General features: G+C 36.3%; 1 protein-coding gene across 14 annotated transcripts in view; it reads right to left on the bottom strand.

Annotated features, from left to right (window-relative positions):
* The window catches only part of SOX6 (SRY-box transcription factor 6), a 538,119-nt gene that overhangs the window by 201,395 nt on the left and 324,301 nt on the right, over nucleotides 1-12,423 (bottom strand). For all 14 annotated transcript variants that reach the window (XM_051967575.1, XM_051967573.1, XM_051967571.1 and 11 more), the window contains one exon: nucleotides 9,638-9,706. In XM_051967575.1, coding sequence (XP_051823535.1) covers nucleotides 9,638-9,706 — 69 coding nt within the window. The remainder of the gene's footprint in view (nucleotides 1-9,637; nucleotides 9,707-12,423) is intronic.

The following is a 12,423-nucleotide window of genomic DNA, read 5'->3' as shown; positions in this document are numbered from 1 at the left end:
TGGCCTTCAATGGTCAGAAAAGGAGAATGTCTAATGTTTTTCTTCCTGCTACATTTTGCTGATATGACTGCTTGCCTTTTTGTTTGCATTACACAAATGACAATGAAACTGATCATCTAAATATAAAAATGTAGATCTTAGAAGTGATCTCAAGCCTCCTGCTCTCTCCACTATGGAAACAGCCAACCAAAACTCAAGAGAGGTTAGGTGACTTGCCCATGATCAAATACCTAATAAGTGCTCAAGGGACACTTGGAGCCCAGTCCCTTGTTACACGGATCCTAGCAGGACACTACAATTCCTCTAAAGAAATCAGATACGATTTTAACATATATAATATATATTGGATTGTTTGTCATCTAGGGAAGGGATGGGAGGAAGGAGGGGAAAATCTGAAACATAAGGCTATGCAAGGATTAATGGTAAAAAAAATCTAAGCTATATGTTTTAAAAATAAAAAGCTTAAAAAAATTAAAATAAATAAAAGTACTTGGTCCTCTCTTCCCCCCCCCCCCCAAGAAAAAGGGATTGGATATGTTCCCATTTTCAAGGACCACAAGGATGGGTATCCCAAGTCTTTTTTCCTAATGATGACCTCTTTTGAATTTCCTTGGGATGCTGATAAATTTGAATCCTTGCTCTGCCACTCACTGTGAGGATTTGGATAAGTCTTAATTTCTCTGATCCTCAATTTCCTCATCTGTAAAATGGGGTAGTGGATGGGAGGAGGGAGTATAATACTTGCATCACTCAATTCACAGACCTTTGTGAAAATAAAATGAGATTCACTCCTCGCTCTCTGTGTGTTGGGTTTACTTTAAGAATGCTAGGTCCACAGAAGAGGCACGAATGGCAGTGCGAGTGGATGGCAGAGAGAGGAGGGGGCCCTTTCCTACCCCTGCCTTCCATAAGACTCCCCACAAACTAAAGGGAGGGGGCATGGCATTGGCAATGAACTTGGAGATTTAACAGGAAAGGGGATCGCCATCAGCTGGAGGCCGGTGCCTGCTCTAAGGTTTCAGAAAATGGCAGCTGACTATTAACGCTGCGCCACCACCGGCTCATGGAATCAAGTTGTCAACTGACAACTTTGCTCTATTTCTAAGTCGACTGCCTTACATTTCCATAAGCACGCTAGTGTTTCTAACGGGGAAAATGCCACGAGGAACGAAGTCGCGGCCAGAATTTCTATTTTCAACCGCTGCTGCTCTCAGCAGCTTTACCTAGTCTTTATAATCCAGAAACTTGGTTATTAAAATGTTTGAGGCAGGCTCTTGTGCATCTATCATTACTTAAAAAGTTAATTAGATTACATAAAAGAAATAATTAGATTTGCATTTTTATCCTAGTTTGAAACTTCCAAAGAAGATCACAACAGCATGCCTGTGGGGCAATTAGAAACAGCACAGAGCGGCGAAACAGACAAGGGAGAGAGGGTCTGTTTTTCCTGGCTAATTCATGATTGAAGATACAATTACAAAATATTTTAAGGGTTTGCTGAAGCTGGGGGCTATTCCTAGACTTCTAAGCTTTGTTTATAACCCTCGCTTCCATTTCAAGGGAGGATGGGATCTATGCACGGTGCCAATAGACTGATCCTTTTGCTTTCCATGGGTTTATTTGGTCCTGCTCTGAGCCTGCTGGAAGGGGATCAGTTTCAATGATCAATAACACACGAAAAAGGGACTATTCCCCGGAGTCATAACAGTAGCAATGTAATTGCTTTTTGCATGTCAATGCTAAATACGGTTCACAAATAAGAGATACAACTAAGACAGACAGGGTGGGACTCCCTCTGCAGCCTGGCTCACTCCTACCTCTTCTCCCAGTCTTCCTACTAGCTGGTCTAATATCCCCAAAAGGCAATAAAGGAAAGGTCCAGCTCTTAAAATTGGAGGTCAATTAGATACTTAATGATGAAGCATATCTTTAAATATATCCCTGCTATTATTATCCTAGCAAAAAAATTAATTAACCAGGTCATGTGGGCCATGAAGGCTAATGTGGAATGTAATTATTCCTGATCTTTAGACATGTACTTCACATAAGGAGAGAGTCCTTATTCAGCTAACCAGCTACCTGCTGGTAATTGTAAATAGTGAATCATGCTGAAGGAAAAAAAAAAAGGCAGAAAGAAAGGTTTACCTTCTTAAAGTCTATACCTCAACTCTAAATGACTCCAATGTATTGGTTGAAACAAAAGGAAGACACCTCTTTAATAATGACATAATCATATCTGACATTGTCTCAGGAAAGAAAAAAAAATGAGAACACAAATTTGTAGATGTCAAATCATGTAGATGAAAACCAATCCACACTAGTAAAGCATAGATGCTTCACACATGCACGCACACACATGCAAACACATACAAATTTATTATACAGGCACAAATGAAAACTGAAGTGGAAGTACTGTCTATGAGAAAATTGTAAAAATATCTGAAACACACCTCTCTTCTCTCAGTAGAGTTTCTGTGTGTGTGTGTGTGTGTGTACAGAAATGGGATGTATATATTGAGAGTGGTTCCTATGTCTATTTAGATCAAAATGAGATGCTGTACATACACTAAATGTCAACTATTACAATTGCTTTTTAAAATGTTTTTATTTGTTACAAAAAGGTTTCTGTGGTGAAGGCAAGGGTGAATAAGAGGAAATGATTGATGTAAAAAAAGCATCAATAAAATATTAACAAATCAAATATAGTTGAGGATCTTTATTGGAATTGAAGAATGATGGTAAACATCTCTATATTCAGTATCTTTAAAGGAAGAATTTAATTATAGAATAGAATCATGGAACTTGACACTGGTAGGAAATTTAGAATGTGGTCTAGTTTGATGCCCCCCCCCTTTTTTAAGGTAAGGACTCTGAAGGTGAGAAAGCAGTCACTTATCCTGGATTATAGAGTGAATTAGTAAGCAAGCTGGAGACTAAACTCCATGATCAAATTCATTCATTTATTCTTCAATTCAAAAATTCTCTGTTAGTTAAGTAAAAATACTCTGTGTTTTCAGAATACTTAAAAATATACCCTACATCAAGTACTATAATAATCAAAGAGGAAACTTTTCAGAAGTACTGAATTGTATTCATGAAGCAAGGAAATCTTTGCTAATTGCTTACCTGTGTGACTTTGAACAAGTCACTTTATCTCTCTATTTACAGAGATGTCTACAGAAAGATCTGCAGATTCAAACTGTGTAAAATAAGAGACTGGACTAAATCCTTTTTGCTATAAAGCCTTTGAATCTAATAGAATTGGGAGTATCTCAATTTCTTTTCACGTGATGATGCATGATGTTCTTTCCCTTCCATCATAAACCTCACTGTGCACTAGTCACTTAGATGAAAATTTAATAATAAAAGTAGATGATACAGTGTCACTACTTATACAAAGAAGCATTTTCACTTATTGCTATTGGCCTAAGGGAGTTTGAAAGTTCTGGTAGAACCCACAGCCAGACCACTCAATCTACATGGGGATGCTGTTCACTGAGAAATGGATGTTGCTTCCATAGCATAGCAAATCCAAGCACTTGAGAAAAGCTAAAAGTAGATTCTAAGACTATATAAATCATTAAATAGCACCAATCATATTTGGAAAATGTTTCTCGTAGCAATATTTTAATGACCTGAACTCTTACAATGACTGAGTTTCCATTGATGTGATCTAGCATATTCTGTCCATTAAGACTATCCATGCAAACTCCACAAGCTAAAGACTGACTACATAAGGTCTGACAAACAAAAATATTTGTGATTTCAGAAGAGGATCCAAAAGAAAAAAGAAAACTCTTTAGTTTCTCAGTATCTTTCCATGTTTAATACTGTTGATTAAAGTACTGTAAATAATCTTTGATCTATTTCCAACTCTCCTATGGATTAAAAATGTGTTTTGTTTACTAGTTAAAATTATCTTAATAAATATGACTCATCAAAAGAAAAGCAAGGACACTGTGTATAATGCAACAGGGAGGGGGCAGAGGAGGGAACCCAGATGCAATTAGTCCAGCAATTATCCATGTCAAGGAACCAAAAGATGACATTCCCAAATGGTAGGATGCACAGTTCATAAATGTTATTAATTCTTTTATACATTGTCTTAATCATGACAATGAGACTTTCTACAATGAAAAATATCTTTCTAATAGTTTTCAAAATTATTTAGAAAAATAGTTATTCAATCATCATCATATGTTCTTTGACAGTTACTATTTCTTCCAAAAGACAAAGGAAACCTGAAAGTCCACTCTCAAAATACCTGCCTAACTATCTATATCTCTATGGATGGACAAGATACATAAAAAACTAATATGTATATATACTTACACACATATGTATATATTTATATATAAATGCGAATATATATGTGTGTATATAATTTGTATATGTATATATGTATTTGTATATATACACATATACTATATAGAATATAGTAAGTGCTTAACAAATACATTGATTTAGGAGAGGGGAAGGAAGAGAGGGAGGAAGAAAAATTTAGAACACAAGGTTTTGCAAGTTGAAAACCATCTTTGCATGTATTTTGAAAAATAAAAAGCTATTTTTTAAAAAAGAAAAACGCATTGATATATTGATTTGATTTGATTTTAAAAGGCATTCAAATTATTTTTATGGAAATCTTCATAGTCAAAAATTATATTTTAAATGTTCAGTTATTAACATAGCAAAAAATTACATTCAAGATGAAGAAGAAAAAAAAATTGCCTTTGCCCTTTTGAATGTTTCTAGATATAACCTCTAGTCTGCAAGCTTTAGAAGTAAATATTCATGTTTTCATTTGCCACACTCCCTCCATTCTAGCCCTTAAAAATGTAATCAGAGCTCTTGCATAGTTATTGTGAAAACCTTGTGCCATTTCCTTATCTCTAGTCAGAAATATGTAAAATCCAAAGAATCAGTGCCAGTCAAAAGGTAGTAGCAAATATATATATATATATATATATATAATATATATATATATATATATATATATATATTTTATTTTTTTTTTATATTTTTTATATATATATATATAAAGTCTTCCTAAATTCAAGTCCCTGATACTATTACTGACACTACAATACTGTACTATTCATCAAGCCTGCAATTCCCAGGGCTGACCATGAGTAAAAGGACTTAGGATCTGCTATACTCAGACTTTTCTTAGAAATATCTGCTTTGGATTTACATGAACGGATGCTAAGTGAAATGAGCAGAACCAAGAGATCATTATATACTTCAACAATGATACTGTATGAGGATGTGTTCTGATGGAAGTGGATTTCTTTGACAGAGAGAAGATCTAATTCAGTTTCAACTGATCAATGATGGACAGAAGCAGCTACACCCTAAGAAAGAACACTGGGAAATGGATGTAAACTGTTTGTATTTTTGTTTTTCTTTCCAGGTTATTTTTACCTTCTGAATCCAATTCTTCCTGTGCAACAAGAGAACTGTTCGGTTTTACACACATATATTGTATCTAGGATATATTGTGACATATTTAACATGTATAGGACTGCCTGCCATCTGGGGCAGGGGGTGGAAAGAAGGAGGGGAAAAATTGGAACAGAAGTGAGTGCAAGGGATAATATTGTAAAAAAAATTACGCAGGCATGGGTTCTGTCAATAAAAAGTTATAATTATTTAAAAAAAAAGAAAGAAAGAAAGAAATATCTGCTTTGGCCAAGTTGAAATCCAAGCAACTTAATGCTAGGTAAGGAATCCAGAGTTTAAAGGGACATCAGAGATTATCTAATCCAGGAGTTCTTAACCTGTTGTCTGTGAACTTAAAAAAAAATTTAATGTGATTATTATTATTATTATTTTGATAATCCAATGTACTTTGTTTAATGCATTTCTGAGAAACCCACAGGTTTCACTGGACTGCCAAAGGTTATGCCAAAGGGATCTATGAAACAAAAAAAGTTAAGTATATCTTATCTATTCAAACTCTCTCATTTTTTAGAGCCTAATAACTAATTCAGTCATATAGAGTATGTAGCAGAATTGGTGTTGGAACCCAGACCTGTTGATTTCAAATCAAAAAAAGTGTTAATTTTTCTTTTGAATGAAAGTAATTTCTAAACTAACCCAGCCAAAAGATTCCCTATTAATACTGTGGGCACAAATAAGATACTTTATGTTAAAATTAGCACAGTTAACATTTCTAATATATATTTGCCCATTTGGAGGTTGGTTTAGAAAAATATTAATAAGTCACTTAGAGAGCATAACTAAGATAGTTTGATACAGTAAATACCTGTTCTGTTACTCTTTGAGAGACTGATAAATGCTGTGTACGGAGTAGGTGTTTTCCACATTTGAAAAATTCTTTACATGATCTCACAACAATAATTTAAAAGTTGAAAAGAGATGAGAAGTTGGTAAAGACATAAAGAACTATAGATCTGAAGTCCTTTATTTTCTCTTGCTTCATCAAGCACAAGCTGCTGTTAGAAACAGACTGACATTGCTAAAATGAATAGGACCTTAGCACTTTGATCATCCTCATTGGGAAATGGGATGGACAATTGTGAACATTTTCCAACTATGTCAGTAAAATGACTTAACAGTTAAGAAAATGACCATAATATCCTGATGCTTCATAAAAACATGTGGAGAGTTTTAGACCAGCCTTTGAAGCATTATTACAAATCAATAGGGTCATATTTAAGTATTATGTAGGTACAGTTTTCCATAATTAGGGAGAAAATCATAATGATGAGTTCAAAGACTGATTCGTCTTTTCCCCTAAACTCTGATAAATTCATAATTGCAAGAAAAATTTTGAAATGTTTTGTACTATTAAATAAAGAAACAAAAAAGTTTCCCCTTTCTTTTTAAACTGAATAGCCACTAGAAAGTTCTACTACATGACTAGGTATAACAGTTTCATGAAAAAAAAAAAAGATCCATTTCATGTCACAGACTAATAACTATACAATTATATGCAGGTAATAAATACTAATAATAGTTCATAAATAATGCCTTAGACTTACTTGGTTTCTTTCATCTGAGGTCCTCAGAGTCATTTACAAACATTAATTAAGAAGGCCAGTTGAAGTCCAAGCAACATAATGCTGGGATGAGGAGTAAAATATTGGAAATCTGGGAGTAATAAAACCAACAAGGGCAGCAGCCAAGGAGCAAGAGTAAGAAACTAACCAAAATACAACCATCTCAGGGAGACACTTCCATTTCTACTTGGCAAATAGAAGGGTCATAAAGAGTAAATAGCAATTGAATCATTTAACACTTACTATATGCTTAAGGAGGAATCCAGAGAGGAAAATACAGAATGTGAAAGATTAAAAATCCTGACCTGCACAGTAGGAAAGGTATAACAATTCTAACAAATCTAGTATAAGAGAGTACCTGAGCAGTTATTTAAAGATCTCAGTAAGAATCATGAGACAGTCACCATCAAAAATTATAACAAGATTTAGTTGTAAAGACAGACAGGCAAGATTCCAACATGAAATATAATTCTTCTGCATTTAGATGTCTTGCATCTGGGCTAATAGATTTCTGGTGGGCTCTAAATGACATATTTTAAGAGGACTATTGACAAGGATAAGTGCATTCTAAGGAAAAGGACTTGGATGATTAGGGGTCTGAAAAACCATGCTTTATAAGCTGAAGGAACAGAGAACCTGGAGCCCACTGAGAGAAATATATTCCTTGTCATCATACAAGTCAAGAACTGTAATTTGGTAGAAGGATTGGATTCATATTATGTGGCTCTAGAGGAAGTTACAGAGATACAATTTTGGCAATTTCAATTGTCCAACAGCTAAACAGGCTGCTTCATGATACAGAGAATTTCTCAAAGCTGCTTAAATAGAAGTTAGATAGCAAAAAAGAAAAAAGATTCTTTATCAAATAGCCAGTGTCAATATTAATAATAGTATTAGTCCCATATTGATACTTGTGAAGTTGATTTCTGAACTCATGTTCATGGCTTACTACTTATTATTATTGAAATTTCATCTTAATTTCAGCCAAGCATTTTACTGTCAAAATCTTTTTTAGATCCTGATGTTGTAATTTAGTGTCTTAGCTATCCCTCCCAGATTTGTACCATCTGCAAATTTTATGAACATGCCATTAGATTTCATATGTTATCTCCTCTGGTTAGAATGTAGGCCCTCTAAAGGTAGGAACTGATTTGATATTTCTATTTGTGTGTAGCACAGTACTTGGCACATAGTTAGCATTAATTAAATGATCCATTCATTTACTCATTCATTCATATCTTTATCTAATTATTGATAAAAATGTTAAATAGCACAGAATGAAGTACAGGTCACCTGCTGGAGACATCCTGCCAAGCTATCATGGAATCATTGATAATCATCCTTTGAGTCCTACCATTCAATCAATTTTGTTCTTTTGCACAAGAACAGTATTAGATGCTTTATTAAATGCTTTGTTAAATTTTAGGCCACCTATTTATAGCAAATTGGGAGGGAGAATGATCTGATAGGACCCATTTTAATAAAGCTAGGTAGGATTTTTTTAATCACCAGCTTCCTTTTTCTAGATGTTCACTACCTATTCCTCCAATGACTTATTCTAGAAATTTTGTAAGAATTGAAATGAAATCAAGTTTTCAGTTAGTAAGACTCTTTTCTCTCTCTTTTTCTTTCTTTCTCTCTCTTTTTCTTTCTTTCTCTCTCTCTTTCTTTCTGTCTCTCTCTCTTTCCCTCTGTTTCTCTCTCTTTCCCTCCCTCCTTCTCTTCCCTTCTCCTGCCTTTCTGTCTCCATCTGCTTCTGGCTGTGGCTGTCTCTATTTCTACATGTTTCTCTCTCTCCATCTCTGTCTCTCCCATTTCCAAAAAGGGAAAACCCCATTTAACCATGCCATGTCCTCTTCTATCCTTCCTGCAAGGGGAGAAGAGAGGTGGGAGTTCAATATTTGTTTCTTTCTTCTATTTCTAAAGGCATTTTATCTCTCTCTCTAGGCCAGACTGAAAGTTTCTTGAGGATAAGAATTATGCCCTGTTCAATTTCTTACCCAACAGAGGACCCTGCCCATATTGGAATGTATTAAATTAATACTAATTCCTCAATAAATATTTGTTAATGAATAAATGCATGACTGGGATGGAGAGAAGCACAATCTGTATTCTTCTTGTTCATAAGCTGGGTGATACGGGAATTGGTCAAATCAAACCATCTTAGGTACCCAGGACAAAAAGAAATTCTGAAGATGTAGGGCAGAGTACCTCACACTATCCAAATGACAAGCAAATCACAAACCTAGTGATGTCAGGTCAAATACCAAGGAGGAAGATGTGGGGATGAGAGCATCAAAACCTCGCAGACTTCTGGGTAAATCAGTACAACACCATGTCAGACAAATGACGAGAGGAAAAACACAGGGGTTTGTTCCACTGACTTCTCAGAGGAGCCCAGGACATCATTAAAAAATTCACAAGTGTTATTAGACCCCTACTGGGTCCAATATTGCCTAGAGTCACCCGGAAAGTCACATAGGCTGACTTTGGGTAAGTGAAACTCTTGGCACTGCTCCCTGTAGGAGAGAGGCATGTCTGCAACCTGGGAAACTCCGTCTTCAGAAGGGTGAGCATGTAAGTGCAATCTGATGAGAGTCATAAAACACACTGACCTGAATTTGCTGCTGCAGGAGATTGATTTTGTGCTGCTGTTGCAGAAGTTGCTGTTGCTGCCTCGCAATCTGTCAGAAAAAAAGTTTCGTTAAGTTACAATCAAGTGTTTAAACCCCAAGCATCACCTCAGGTACATCTCCTGGCATCCAAACAATGTTTTATTGCACCTCGGTGGGCAAGGGCTACTGGAAAGTGAGTGAGGCAGCCCAGGAAAGGTGGAGAAAAGGACAAATCCCAACCTGGTGCCATCTCTCTGCTGGCTCCTAAATCGCTATGGGCAGATGAGCACCACTGGTTCAGGGGGCTGCTTTGCAGACGCATCACATCACCCAGACCCACACCTGTCATCTTGAAAGGTCCAGAATTTGAAATTCTGGCCCTTAGAGAGCGAAGACTGTAAAACTGTAAAACTCTAGCTACGCTTTTCTAATGAGATTAATTTGAGCTGAGAAAGCAGAAATTGGAAGAGTTAGGAAAGTTTGCTACAAAATCTCTCCAGACTCAAAATGGGAGTCAGAGGCAGAGTTCTGTCCTTTTCAGCACCTATCAGACAGTCTTCAGAAGAACTGAAGATCAAGGAAAAGTTGTCACAGGAACCCCCACAGCACCCCATGTGTGTTTGTGGATATAGGTAGAATATAGCTGCATGCAAATGTAAGCTCTTTGAGAACAGAGACTTTTCTTTCAATGCTTTGGACATAATGAGTGCTCATTAATACTACTAATAAGTTGCAAGGAATTTTACAAATAATTATCTCATTCCATTCTCACAATAACCCTGGGAGGTAGGAGCTATTCTTTTGATACTGGAAACAATTTACAGATGAGGAAATTAAGGGAGTCGAAGTTATGTGATTTGTTCATGGTCTCATAGCTAGTTAGTGTCTAAGGCTGGATTTGAACTCAGGTCTTCTTGATTCAAGGTCCAGAGCTTTAGCCACTATACTATCTAACTCTTAAATAAACAAATATGTTTGATATAGAGACAAAGAGACAGAGAAAGAGACACACAGAGAAAAACAAAGAGAGAACCAGAGACAAAGAGACTTCCTTAATAATAAATTCAACTCCTATCAATGAAGATAAATACCTACTTTGCAATGTATGGTCTAGAGAACTGCCTTAAGGAATTAGGAGATTGGTAAAGGAACCTGCCCAACATCAAACAGCTTGTATTAAGAGCAGGACTTAAATCTAGTCTTCCTGAAACTGAGGCTGATAGCTATTCACTACACCACTGCATGTGTATATACATGTACATATACATATACATATTTATGTACATAAATATGTATCTTCACATACATATCTATTGATAAACATGCATATATGTGTGTATGTTGGCTTTTTTCCCCATTGCCTTTGAAACAAGCTACTTAAAGAGCCAAACTTTCAGGTAAAAGATTTCTCAGGTTTCTAACTTAGAGAGTCACTCATCCCCTCTTAAGGGGAATGAGTCAGTCTGATCACCATAAAGGGATTCCCAAACAGTCACTCCATCCTTTTTCCTGCTTAAAAAATTGGATTCCATGCCTGAAAACATCTTCTGGTGTACAGAAGGAAGGATTAAGCACTTCAAATAGTCTATCTACGGCTGGATGCTCTCCTTAGGGGGGACCAAACAACTTTCCTAGGATAATGATGCTTAACACAAAGCACAGGCTAGATAGCAGGCTGCACATTATCCCAAACATTGGATTGTTACAGCTTTAAATCTTGAAGGCAATGCAATGGCAAGAGAAAGCTCACTTCTAGGTAAGGTTGCAGCAGAGAACCCCAGACAGGGAAGGGAGCAGATTCGAGGTGGCCCCTGACTTTAAAGGTGCTCTTAGGAAAGTGTCAATGACTTGTTTTCCTATTTTTCAGCCATAAAACAGAAAGTGGTTGTCTCCATATTCTAGGGACAATCTAGGATATGTAAAGAACAGAGCATCAGTTCTGAGTTGCCCTCCCCAGACCTTCCAACAAGCAGAAAGCAAATTTCTTCAGACCAATCACCTTCCCGTGAGATGACTGGTAGAATAGCTTTGCCAGCTACCTAAGCATTGCTTCAAAGGTAAGTTCTCATCCAAGGAGTAAGACAGATGGAGTTGGGGTCAGGGTGACTCAAAGGGAATGAGAGAAGGAAAAGGAAAGGATAGCATTTTAGCCCAGGGACTCAGCCAGCTCTCCTTGACACAGTCCAAATCACTGGAGCACAGCTCATACTGCAGCTCTTGGTTTCATGCTAGGGCCTCTGAATATTTATTTCCTGTTTGGAAACCAGTGAAACACCACCAGGCATCTAATATTGATGGTACCTCCTAAGTGATAAAGTGATGCATAGAAATGCATCCCAAACACCACAGCACAATTACCATCATCCACTCTGAATGTATAGGCTTGACACAGTGAAGTATGGGACATAAGCACCATGTGGCTCAAATTCTGAATTTTATTTGCCAATCGGCTGAGATACATGCTCGCTTCATTGGGCATGACAACCTAGTTTTAAGTGTCATTTAATTTTCATTTTGAAATATAATTACAAAGTGTTCACTGTAAGATATCACTCGTCTGCAAATGTGTCAAGATTAATTTGTGCTAGCTTATTCACAAGTGTCAATAGTTAATTACTGTGTCATCTCTGGATGGCTAAATGACATTCTAACTTCTGATTTTTTACAGTCTTCCTTTATGTTATTTTCCATTAGGGGCTGAGTCCATATTCCTACATGTGGGCAAATATTCAAGCACATAAAATACCAGACGTCACAACTCATTAAAATCAACAGAGCATATATTG

Source organism: Antechinus flavipes, chromosome 6 (genome assembly GCF_016432865.1).
Source record: "Antechinus flavipes isolate AdamAnt ecotype Samford, QLD, Australia chromosome 6, AdamAnt_v2, whole genome shotgun sequence".
Taxonomy (NCBI): domain Eukaryota; kingdom Metazoa; phylum Chordata; class Mammalia; order Dasyuromorphia; family Dasyuridae; genus Antechinus; species Antechinus flavipes.
The sequence above is the reverse complement of the archived record's forward strand: the minus strand, read 5'-3'. Positions and strand labels throughout refer to the sequence as shown.